Below are 12,233 nucleotides of genomic sequence, written 5' to 3' on the forward strand. Positions count from 1 at the left end.
GGGGTAGATGGGGACGGGGGGGAGGGGGAGTTGGTGGAACCACATTCCAGACAAGGTCAAATTTCCAACACAACCATCAAGACCCAAATGAGATTTTATTGTTAAAAAGGAAAGGGGAGAAAAGGCCACTGCCAAGTAACAAAACCAGATTCCCTCCCTCACCCACATCCCCAATTGTAATAAGTGAAGTGCCTGTCGGCGCCTCCCCAACCATCCCGGATGCCCGTGCCCCACACGTGGGCCAGGAGCCCCGTCTCACTGCCAGCTGCTTTCCTCCATTTCCAAGGCCAAGGCTGCCCTCATGGCTGTGCAGGGTTTTGGCAACAGCATTCTGTCCAGGGCTGGGAGGCCAGGGAGCCAGCCATCCCAGCCATGTCCCCTGGCCTCACCTCTTTTCCCCGGTGGCACTGAAAGCATGGGAGGGTTGGGTAGACACCCCAGTTCCTGGGTCTCAGGAGCCCCGGCCTGCTGAGATCCTGAGCTTCTACTTCCTGGTCATCTCCATCTGCCCAGCCTCCACCTCCCATGCCCTGTTAGGCCCCATTCAGTCTTGGGGGGCGGGAGAGCCAGTTCCAGGCAGGGCCCCTCAGTTATGCCGGGAGCATCCATCTTTGCCATGGGTGCTTGTACCGTGGGGCAGGTGGGGCCCACGGGTAGCCCGTCGAGAACCACCAGCTGGGTTGGGGGGAACAGCCAGGGGTGAGGAGTCCCCCGGGCCTGCAACAGGGAAAGGGGCAGGATCAGTGGTTTCAGAATGCCTCCCCAACTCCTCTCCCATCACCCAGTGGCCTTGAACTCTCTATGGGCACAATGACAAGATGCCAGTCTCATGAATATTCTGCTAGAACCATGCTTCCAGCAAGGGGCAACCAGAGGCGCAGGAAATGCACTGTGTCTTCTCTGCTGCCCGGCCTGGGGGAGACCTCCCCTCCCCATCCCCTCCTTGCCCATACTGACCCGTGTTCTGGCTTGGAGGGAGTCTGACTTTGGCCAAAGGTAGTGTGACCTTTCCCAGATGCCGGATACCAGGGGCTGGGTGCCTGCACACTGGCATCCTGTGGTCTGAGATGCGCTCCGCCTGATGGGACCCCAGGAGGTGTGTCTTGGGGCGGGAGAGCTGTGATGGTTGAACAGTGGGGTGAGGATGAGAGCGGCACAGGGATCTGCTACCAGGATCTGTCCCAGCTACTAGACCAGGCTGGGGACAGAGACTTTGTGGAGGGTGGTGTCTCCAGGTGTGGGGCAGGCTAGAGGTGCCCTGGAGCCTTTGGAGAAATCCAGCCCTCAGGCCCCCAGCTGCTATGGGAGTGCCTAGACCCCCCCACCCTGCGCCTTGCCTCACCCCTTGCCCGGCGACCTCGAAGGATGGGGACCTCCGCTTCCTTCTCTTTGCCTCCAGCGACTCCTCCCTTTTCTTGCCCAGGTTTTTCTTCTGGCCACGCAGCCAGGGCCCAGGACCGTCCCCATGATGCCCGACTGCCCGAGACGGGGCCTCGCCCGTGCTGCTGGACAGGTTGTCCTCACTGGCAGCATGCTGCAACATGGGGCTGGGTGGCCACTTGCAGGCCAGCGGGCCTGGTGACCGCGCATCATCGCCCTCGCTCAGCGAGTGCAGGGATAGGCTGCTGCGCTCTGTTGCAGGTGCCAGCAGGTGTCGCCCCTCGGTGCCCAGGGCCTGCGAGCGCCGCCGGGCGGCCTTCACCGAGATGCACTTGGTGCCAGTCATGATCTCCTTCCTCTCTGCAGCAGGACACAGGGAACCCCCAACCCAAGATCAAGGCCACCTCTTAACAGCCTCCTCTGACATGGCAGACATAGGTAGGAGCCAGACTGCCTGGGTTTCAACCCCAGCACTTTCCAGGGGTTTGCTATGCAAGAAACTTGGGCCCATTTCTGAGCCTCACTTTCATCTGCAAATGGGGGATGGCAAAACTAATGCCATCGGGTTATTTCCAGGATTAATTGAGAAAATGGGCTCAACCTACATTTTCCAGGGGGGAGACATTGAATTGATATTTGCTATTAGAGTGATGACTGAGTGGAGGTGGCGGCGGGGGTGTGGGAGACACCATTCTCCATGCCACATGTCTTTTCTAATTTCCGGTTTTGCCCCGGTCTCTCTAAAAAAGAGACCTTTTTGCCTCAAGGTCTCTCCTTGATGTAGAGAGGACCCTTAAGTGTCCTTGACTGACTAATCCTCAGGGGCAATGGTGCCTCTTCAGAATGTGTAGGACCCAATGCACGGTTGCACTTGGCAGTGAAGAAGGCAGGTAAGGGCTTTGGACTGGGTGATCTGAACAGTTTAGACAAGGCCAGGCGAGGTGGCCAGGGCAGCAGAGGGCACACATACCTTTGTGGGACAAGGGGATCTCCAACAGGATCTCACTGCTGTCGGGGGAAGAGCTGATCCAGCTGCCCAGGCTGTCCTGAGCCGGGGCCTATGAGGTGGAGTGTTGGGAGGAGGGAACCCTTAAACACAGCAGGGACCCCATGCCCCACTCAGCAGAGATAGCGGGGCCTCAGGCTGGTGCCGTTTGGGAAAGGCTCCATCCCAACTGCTGCTGTCCACCCCCGTGTCCCGCACCCACTGCAGCGGAGCTCGTGGGGCCATCAGGTACTGAGAGCTCACCTCCTGCATCACCAGGCTGCCGAGCTGGATGGGAGGTGGGGTGGGCACAGAGGAGCTTTTGGCCTGCCAGGCCCCAGTACCAGCCTTGAACACGTGGTGGCCTTCACTGAAGTTGGCAGAGGAAGATGAGTGGCTGTAGACCAGGCTCTCTCACTGAGGTCCCACCCCCACCCCGGGGAGAAGCTGTCGGTGTGAAAGGAGAGAGAACCCAGGAGTCCTGGCTCCAGACCTGGGCCACCTGCTCCCTCTCATTGCTGCTCCGTATTCACCATTTAGCCTTAGTCTGGGTTGGCCTCTCTGGGACAGGGCACAGGGTGGGGGCTGGGGCAGGTGGCCCCCCTTCTCACCTCTCTGTGCTGAGGGGAGGGAGAGCGCTGTTCCGCAGGCGCTGGGCATCAGAGCTCAGTGTCTTCACACTCTCTGGGTCAGAATCTGGGGTCAGTGAGGTTCCTGCTGGGGTAATTTTGGGCAAGGAGCTGTCCTGGGGAGGAGGGAGTCAGGATGGACAGTTAGAAGATTTGGTCCTGGACTGAATCAGCACAGAGTCACAAAGGCTCACAGGGTGACAAGGGTTGTAAGATGGCCTGGGAGCCCCAGAAGGGCAGTGGGCTGGTGTTTGGGTCCTCGGGGGTAAGCTGTGGTCTGCTAGGCATCCCCAGTGGCACTGCCTGATGCTTGGTCTCCTGGAAGGGCACCTGGGGCCATTTGTGATATCTCAGATGGCCAGCCCTGACCCTCAGACCCTGGGTGGGAACAAGCGATGCCTAGGAGTGCTCAGGGATGAGGGTCTTACTCAGGCTCGACAAGGCTTTGGGTGGGGTAAGAAGGAAAGGGAGTCGACTCCCTGGGGTGCCAGCCAGCCTGGTCCTGTCCCCTCCAGCTGCCTGCAGGCATTGCCTTGGTCATCAGCCCCTCCCTGGGCACACGTGCCCATGTTCAGGCCACCCAGGCGCCCACCCACCTGCAGGGCCCTGGAGGCCACTTGGTCCATGATGGTGGCCCGCTCCAGGCTGCCCTCCTCCAATTCCCGCAGGTACACTTGGTAGAGCTCTTCCAGGCGCTGCGGGACAGCCAGGTTGTAGTCTGCCGGGGAAGGGGCAGGGCTCAGCGAGTGCCAGCGGCCCCCCCGCGGGTGGCTCAGATGCGCGGGGGCGTGGGCCCTACCGTCGATGATCTGCCGCTGGCCCTGGATAATCTCGTCGCAGAGACTGCGGTGCTGCTCCAGGCGGCGCACGGCCTCGTGGCGGTGGCGGAGCGCACCGTCGCGGAGCAGCGCGTGCGACTGCATCTCGGTGTTCTCCACCTCGAGCTCGTGCACGCGGCACAGCAGGCTGAGCACCTCGCGCTGCTCCTCGGAGCCGATGCGCCGGGGCAGGGTCTCCTCCAGGCGCCGGCCCCGCACGCGCAGCTCCCGGCAGCGCTGCTCCAGCGCCAGCTGCAGGAGGCGCACGTCAACACCTGGCAGCGGGGAGAGGGGTCCGATCCGCCGGCCCAGCCCGTCCTCGCCCCTCCAGTGCCTGGACTCCAGGCATCTGTCTGGAGCTCCAGGCTGAGGCCAACCCTGAAAGCTAAATCTTGGGCTTTACAATCAGGGACTACTCCAAGGTGGCCCCTCAGTGTCCACTTTCTTGCCATCCTGACCTCAACCCACCCCTGGAACCAGCTTGGGGGATAGCTACTTAACCGCAGCCCATGTGACCCCCTCAGGGCTCATGACACCCTAAAGCCCCCCTGGTCTGGGTATGCCCCAGAACAGAAGGCAAAAATCTGTTATTGGGAAAACCCTAATTATTATTATTTTTTTTTCTTTTTGAGACAGGGTCTTGCTCTGTCACCCAGGCTGGAGTGCAGTGGCGCTATCCCAGCTCCCTGCAACCTCTGCCTCCCAGGTTCAAGTGATTCTTATTCCTCTGCCATCCGAGTAGCTGGGATTACAGGCATGAACCACCACACCAGGCTATTTTTTTTTTTTTTTTTTTTTTTTTTGTATTTTTAGTAGAGATGGGATTTCCCCATGTTGGCCAGGCTAGTCTCGAACTCCTGGCCTCTCAAGTGATCAGCCTACCTCAGCCTCCCAAAGTGCTGGGATTACAGGTGTGAGCCATGGCGCCCGGCCTGGAAAACCCTCATTATAACATTAGTTACCATTTTTTGAGTCCTTGGTATGTGCCAGGCATTTATGTAATCTTCCCAGCAACCCCATGAGGGCTGCACCATGGACTGCTCCCATTTTACAGGTGGGGAATGTGACACACAGAGAAGTTAAAGAACTTAGCAAAGTCACACAGGATTTGTGGCCTGAGTTCCCAGGTCTCATGGCTACCCCCACCCCGGCCCCTCCGCCTTGCCTCTCAAACCTGTGCACCCTGTCCCCTAAACCCGCTCTCCCTGCCCCCCAAACCCTGGACACCTTCTGCTTGCACAGCTGCTTCTGCTCGCCCACCAGGGCTGCGATGCTCTCCCGGGCTGCAACCACCTCGGGCGGCTCCAGGATGTCCGGCTGGTCATCGCCTGTGTCTGAGTCCTTCTCACTGTCGTCCTTAGCGTAGCACTCCTTCCGCTGTTCCTCCCGCCACTTGAGGGCCCTGCGGGACTTCTCATGCTTCCAGCTGCCACAGCCCCACCCAGAGAGACAGGGCATTCAGGCCATGGGGGCAGAGCACAGTGCACAGCCACAGCTTATGCTCCTGTGTCCCAGGCACAGGGGTGGGGCCTGGAGGGTCCTGGGCGGGGGGCTTACCCAGCGATGGTGAGCAGGTGTCGGGAGGTGTCAATCTGGACCTCCATGGCACGGTTCTCCAGTTCCAGCAGGCGCCTCCGCACATCCATCTGCTCCTGGAAGGCGCTGACAAGCTGCTCCCGAAGCTGTCCCATGCCAGCCTGCTCACCCTGCCCGCTGTGCAGCTGGACCTCAGCTGCCAGTGAGGGTGGGTAAGGTAGAGGAGGAGGCAAGTTCAGCTAGGAAAGCCTGGGCCCACCTGGGGCCCTCCCCTCCCTTTCTTCCCAACTCAGTGCTCCCACTTCCTGTCCAACTATTTCCTCCAGGAAGACCCCCTAGATTACTACATCCTCCCACATCCCACTCCCGCACTGAATCTTCAAGCTGTTGCCCAAAAGCGATTTCCAGCTCCTTGGTATGAACTGGGCTCCTGCTAACCCTTTTTTTTTTTTTTTTTTTGAGACGGAGTCTCGCTCTGTCGCCCAGGCTGGAGTGCAGTGGCCGGATCGCAGCTCACTGCAAGCTCCGCCTCCCGGGTTCCCGCCATTCTCCTGCCTCAGCCTCCCGAGTAGCTGGGACTACAGGCGCCCGCCGCCTCGCCCGGCTAGTTTTTTGTATTTTTTAGTAGAGACGGGGTTTCACCGTGTTCGCCAGGATGGTCTCGATCTCCTGACCTCGTGATCCGCCCGTCTCGGCCTCCCAAAGTGCTGGGATTACAGGCTTGAGCCACCGCGCCCGGCCTCCTGCTAACCCTTACAGCACCTCTGTGCCAACAGTAAAAAGGGGTGCCCTTAGAAACTTTACTGTTTGTGGCCAGGTGCAGTGGCTCACACCTGTAATCCCAGCGCTTTGGGGGGAGGCCCAGGCGGGCAGATCACCTGAGGTCGGGAGTTCGAGACCAGCCTGGCCGATATAGCGAAACCCTGTCTCTACTAAAATTACAAAAATTACCCAGGCGTGGTGGCGGGCACCTGTAATCTGAGCTACTTGGGGGTCTGAGGTAGGAGAATCGCTTGAACCTGGGATTCAGAGGTTGCAGTGAGCCCAGATCATGCCACTGTACTCCAGCCTAGGCAACAGAGCGAGACTCCGTCTCAAAAACAAACAAACAAACAAACAAAACCTTTACTGTCTGCCTCTCTCTTTATATTAGTAATTATTTTTTAAAAAAGAAACTTTACTGTCTGTTGGAAAACCATCACAGCAAATATGCAGGTCTGTAAGGAAACAGAGCCCATTCCGGTGGTGCAGGCATGACCTCGCAGTCCTACGCCAGAGGCCTTAGTGTGTGCCCTGCACAACTCATTGCTCATGTGCCTCTCCTTTGTGGGATCCCACCTACTCTTCCAAGGTGGGTTGTAAAATGGGGTTGTGATCTCTGGCAACTGTCTGAAGCAGAGATCACAACCCCATTTAACAGTCGAATGCTAGGAGGCTCAGAGCTGGTGAGTGCCTAGCCCAACCACCCAGCCAGAAAGAGCCCGATTCTGGATTTAAACACAACATGGCCTGATCCCAGAGCAACGTGAGGCTGCCTGGAGGGGGCTGCCACTCACACAGACCCACAGGCGCACCTTGGATGTGGCGGATGTCACCCCGATCCTGCCGGCCCCGGGCCTGTCCCCGCCCAGTCTGCTCATCAATCTTGCACTTGAGTCGCTGGATCTCGCCCCGCAGGTCAGCGATGATGCTGGTGTACTGGGCGATGTGGTAGGAGACGTTCAGCAGGTTCTGCTTCACCTGCAGGGAACATGTAGGGAGTGGAGGGGATGCAGTCACCCAGGGTGCCAGGCCCTGCCTCCGTGCACTCACCAAGGCCTACCTGCAGGGGCCGCCTTTCTTCCCCCTGCCTCTCCCAGTCTTTCTAGCTGATAGTAGTGGCCTCCTTTCCTCCACTTCCGCAACCTCTTGTCACAGTCACTGCTGAAACTCATCAACCTTCAGTAGCTTCCTGAAGGAATGAGGGAACGTCCTCATTCCTCCACCCATTGTTGAAGGGCCACCCCCATCTCTCTGTTTTTCTCTGGGCTCACCGTTCCTGCATGAACATCTCGCTCCAGTCGAAGACCTGTCCTGCTCTCCCCATGCCCACCACAGATGCTATCCCCTTCCTGCCTTTGGAACCTGTGCCCTCCCTGCTCCTACCCTTCTGGAATGTTTTCTCAGCCTTCAGGGTCCCACTTACAGTCTCCAGAGAGTTCCACTGGACCCCAACAGCCCACCCCCACCTCCTGTTCCTGTTTTGCCCCAGCACCTACCATTGGCATCATTTACCTGCTATTAGTAATATTCTGAACCATCAATGAGCTGTTTCAAGAATGTGTCTCCCGTCCCCCATTGAGGGGTTGGAATAAAACGTAAAGCCCTTAGGACAGCAGCTGGCAAGCGTTAGGTGTTGGGAGAATGTTCCCTGCATGCTATCATACATGTATCCATTCCCACTCCTCTGCACACGGACAGGCAGAAATGGATTTCTAAGTGGATGGCAAGGGTTCCGACATGCTTACAGACAGGTAAGGACACGAACTTGGAAACGGGACAGATCTAGTGTCCATTCTCAGCGCCATCACTGACCAGCTGGGAAGTCACTTAACTTCCTTAAACCTTGCTGTCCTAATCTGTACATGGGAACAGCAGTAACACTGCTGTTTTTTGAGGATCAAAGGAGGTAGCATGTGAAAGGGCTGAGAGCAAGGGCTCAGTGAAGCTTGCCTCCTGTGATGACCGTCATGAAGAGGTACTTTAGAAATGCAAAGGTCTAAATGAGCATATGAAGACGAGGAAGGTAAGAGAAGAGGGGGTGAGGCAGGGGGAGCACAGTCCTGGGACTGGAGGAAGCGGGGACCCTTCGGAGCTCTCGGCTTCCAGGCAGAGGAGCAGGGTTTGGAGGTGCAGGGAAAGTGTACAGGTGACAGTCAACTAGGGAATGAGGCCAGTGCAGCAGTGGCTGGTTCCAGAGAGTGGGGTGGGGTGGCAGGGATCAGCCCAGGGGCTTGAATCTCAGCCCAGGAAGCTGTGCCCTGGTGGACAGTCCAGGGGCCCTCACCCTAGTCTTAATGTTCTTGGCCCGGCCGGCGTACGTCAGGGTGTTCCGGGACTCCTCAAAGGCACTACTCGCAGGACTGATGTGAGCGATCATCACTGTGCGGCTGTTTCCTCCCAGAGAATCCTGGATGGGAGGTGGCTGTGGTCAGTGGGAACTGCCTCCCCAGGCCTTCCTCCTGCCAGGCTGTTCACGATGCCCTCCCTGGCGAGTGCAATCTCTCTCTTTACACTCAAGGGACCCGGCTGCTGAACGTCATATGGCGTGAGGCTTGGGAGGAAGAAAGCCCTGCTCCAGCAATTACCAGCTGTGTAAACTTAAAAAAAGTCCTTCACCTCTTTAGTTCTTTTTTTTTTTTTTTTTTTTTGAGACAGGGTCTCGATCTGTCGCCCAGGCTGGCGTACAGTGGTGCTATCTCGGCTCACTGCAACCTCCACCTCCCAGATCCAAGCAATTCTTGCGCCTCAGCCTCCCGAGTAGCTGGGACTATAGGCGCCTGTCACCACACCTGGCTAATTTTTGTATTTTTAGTAGAGATGGGGTTTCACCGTGGTGGCCAGGCTGGTCTTGAACTCCTGACTTCAGGTGATCCACCTGCCTCGGCCGCCCATAGTGCTGGGATTCCAGGCGTGAGCCACCACGCCGGGTCTTCCTTGCTTTTTAAGGGTACAGTCCTTTTGCAATTGTCCCCACCTCCCCGGCTTCTAGGTGCAGTCATGACGGCAGCTGATGGCAATGTTAAGTAAGCGGTGACTCTGATATTAGACCAGGGAGGCCTCTGACTGGATCCTACTTCCAGCACTTACTAGTGTGAGCCCTTAGGAACGTTACCTAACTGCGTTGTGCCTCAGTTTGCTCATCTGCAAATGTAATCCCTCACACTCATAGAGTTGTTGACAAGATCTAAGGAGTTAACAAAGTGAAGTACTGAATTCAAGAGTCCAGCCAGGAGTGGACACTCAGTGATGCCGCTATAATTTAAGGCCAAGGACACCCCTGCACAAAGAAGGCCACCCCCAAACAGCAGACCTGTGGGGCCATGAGGCTGACTGCCCACCTGCACCCCCAAATCCAGATGGCTCTGACTCACAGCCCTGGGTGGGGGTATCACATGCTCCTCTCCCTTCCCGTTGCCCAGCCTTTGGTTAGGGTTGCCAGATAAAATATGGGATATCCAGTTCAATTTGAATTTCAGATACACAACTAATTTGTTTTAGTATAAGAATATCCCAAATATTGCATGTGACATATTTACACTAAAATAAATTTTGCTGTGTATCCTAAAGTTGGAATTTAGCTGGGTGCCCTGTATTTTCATTTGTTCAATCTGGCAGCCTCACCCTCGGTGCCCAGTACCCAGGCCCAGCTGTGGCTGGTACCTTGAGGAGTCGGGTGAGCTTGCTGTCGCGATAGTTGATGTACTTGTTGCTACCCTTGTCACTCAGGGCGTTGATGCAGTTGCCCAGTGCCAGCAGTGAGCGGTTGATGTGGGCCCCCTCCTTCATGCGCTGCCCACGGTTCTGTGTCTAGGGGGCAAGCAAAGGGCACAAGTGCGGCCTGATGAGGCAGGGGACTGGGTTTCTCCCCAGCCACCCCATTGATGACCTGGTGATCCTGGGTAATAAACCCCCAAGGACCTTGTGGCCGTCCTCCCGCCAAGGCCATTGAGGGCATCGGAGAAGGTTAAGAGACCCGGAGGCCTCTGAACAAGAGTGATGGGCTGACAGCTTCTGAGGAGGGCTGAGATGGCCGGTTCTCCCCAGGGCAGGTGCTGTGGCACAGCCTGACACACAGTGCCATGGATGAGATGGGAGCGAGGTTGCTTTCCAGGCAGCTCAGTTGGGAGCCAGCAGGACCACAGGCACTCCAGAGGGTGCCCCAGGGCGCAGGGAGGGAAGTACGTGCACACGCATGCAGAATGTGCATGGTGGCGGAGGGCAGGCTCCTCTCCTTTTCTTGGGCCTGCAGGAGCATATCAAAGCTGAGGAGGCCCCTCCTGCAGCTCCCTGTAGGAGGTGGCTCTGCCCAGCCTGGCGAAGCCGGGACCCGCTGGCTCCAGTGGCTGAAGGGCACTCTCCTCCCAGGCCTCTCCTCTGTATGCCTTCCAGGAAGCCCCCTAGGCTTTACTGGATGGGAGGGGTGAGTTTCTTGAAACTGCCCCGTTCAGATCCAACCCCACATGTTCAAACACGAAAGACTGTTCATTCTTTCTGGTGCTATCATTCCCCTTGCATTTGTTCCAGTGCCAGCAATGGTGACATCACCCAGCCTCATTGCTCAGGTGACCCTAAAACCCCCAAGACTGCCTGCTCGAGGGAGCCCAGACCTACACCAGCAGGGTGGTGCTGCCACCAAGGCTGCAGAGCCCAGCAAGCAGGGCTTCAGGGGAGGGGACAAGGATGCTGCCACGAAGCCAAGCTCCATGAGAGGGGACAAAGATGCTGCCAGAAATGGGTGACGGGCACCTTCTCCTCTTCGTGATGTGACTGGCTGGGTCCTCTCCCAGGATGTCCCAAGTCACCCCCCAGTCAGGGGATACTTGTCTCTCCCTGCCTCCAACTACTCCTTTGGGTCCATTCATTGTCTTCCCGGATCTCTCTCCTAGGGCAGCCCGTCTCCTTCCCTGGAGAAACCCCCATCCTCTTTCTCCTTCCCACAAGAGCCCCTTGGCTTTTCCTGCGATGCCCTACCCCATCCCCCCCCACCCTGCTCCTCTGGGACGTTCCTCACTTCCTTAACCCAGGGGTCTCCACTCATCCCCGCCACCTCACTGTGACATCCTCCCCGCTCCAACTCCTAGGAAGCTGAGATGCCAGCATCCCTGTCCCCACCTCCCAACCTTTCTCCCCTGTTCCTGTGGTGCTGGCCTCGCATGGGAGTCACCGTCCTTGCCCTCCACTCCTCCCTGGGTCAGCCCTCCCTCCTCTGCCCAGCCCAGGTCCCAGCCTCACCTGGGAGGCACGCTCCGAACCCGCCAGGTCGACCATGAACAGGCGGCCCTGCCGCACCTCCTGCAAGATGTTCTTGACCCGGCTGCGCTGGCGCACGGCCACCTGCAGCACCGCGTGGGAGCGGGAGGACGTCTGGTTGGCGGCCGTGGGCTCCTGGGTCCTCTGCCGGTTCCCCTTCATCAGCAGCTGCATGATCTGGGTGGGAGGGAGCAGAGGCAGCTCTTAGCGACTGCTGGAGATGCTCCAGCACAGAGGAGCCCAAGGGGGCTGGCAGGGAGGGTCCTACTTCTGAGCGGTTGGGAAAGGGCAGGCTGGAATGGGCTGGGCTCCATGCGCCGAGAGGCCTGGGGTGAGCTCGGCTCTCTGGAGGACAGGGTCTCTGGGTAAATGGAGAGGCAGTGTTGCCTGGTTACCCTCCCAGGGTCAGCGTGGTGGGGGCATTGGGGCAGGTGTGAGTCCCCTCCTTGCTGCCACTCAGGGTTCTGCCTGTCTGTCTCAGCCTCAGCTGAGTGGGCAGCAGCCCCCTGGCTTCAGTCCCTGCCCCTCCTGCCCCTCAGGCAGTGAGCTTCCTCTCAGTGGCTCCTGGCTGGCTATACAAAACTCGCCTCCTTGGCATTGATGGTGGAGACTTCGGTGATGCCGGCCACCTGGATCACCCCCTTGGAGTCCTCCCGTAGCTCCAGGTAGCCCAGGGAGGGGTTCAGCAGGTCCCGGATCATCTCATTGTAGATCTGATGGGACAGGTGGGGGAGGGATGGGGGAAGGGAGACTAAGGGCAGGAGATCAAAGTCAAGACCGAGTCCCCTTTCCTTTCGTGCAAGAAAGGGACAAGAGTTCACACTTCCTGAGCCCAGGCTCCTCTCAGAAGAGCCCTGACTGGGAGGAAAGGCC

At 58.1% G+C, this 12,233-nt stretch overlaps 1 protein-coding gene across 3 annotated transcripts in view; it reads right to left on the bottom strand.

Annotated features, from left to right (window-relative positions):
• Positions 1-76: 76 nt before the first annotated feature.
• The window catches only part of KIF19 (kinesin family member 19), a 29,664-nt gene continuing 17,507 nt past the window's right edge, over positions 77-12,233 (bottom strand). For 2 of the 3 annotated variants that reach the window (XM_008011892.3, XM_073005069.1), the window contains 15 exons: positions 11,948-12,073; positions 11,343-11,537; positions 9,771-9,917; positions 8,395-8,517; positions 6,923-7,088; positions 5,370-5,544; positions 5,040-5,238; positions 3,794-4,064; positions 3,591-3,712; positions 2,977-3,110; positions 2,630-2,735; positions 2,351-2,438; positions 1,343-1,740; positions 958-1,117; positions 77-717 (listed from right to left, as the gene is read on the bottom strand). In XM_008011892.3, the coding sequence (XP_008010083.2) occupies positions 587-717; positions 958-1,117; positions 1,343-1,740; positions 2,351-2,438; positions 2,630-2,735; positions 2,977-3,110; positions 3,591-3,712; positions 3,794-4,064; positions 5,040-5,238; positions 5,370-5,544; positions 6,923-7,088; positions 8,395-8,517; positions 9,771-9,917; positions 11,343-11,537; positions 11,948-12,073 (2,541 nt within the window). In that variant the 3' untranslated portion in view covers positions 77-586. The remainder of the gene's footprint in view (positions 718-957; positions 1,118-1,342; positions 1,741-2,350; positions 2,439-2,629; positions 2,736-2,976; positions 3,111-3,590; positions 3,713-3,793; positions 4,065-5,039; positions 5,239-5,369; positions 5,545-6,922; positions 7,089-8,394; positions 8,518-9,770; positions 9,918-11,342; positions 11,538-11,947; positions 12,074-12,233) is intronic. The other variant, XM_008011894.3, reaches the window with a different exon arrangement.

The sequence above is a fragment of the Chlorocebus sabaeus genome, chromosome 16, assembly GCF_047675955.1.
Source record: "Chlorocebus sabaeus isolate Y175 chromosome 16, mChlSab1.0.hap1, whole genome shotgun sequence".
NCBI classification, from domain to species: Eukaryota; Metazoa; Chordata; class Mammalia; order Primates; family Cercopithecidae; genus Chlorocebus; species Chlorocebus sabaeus.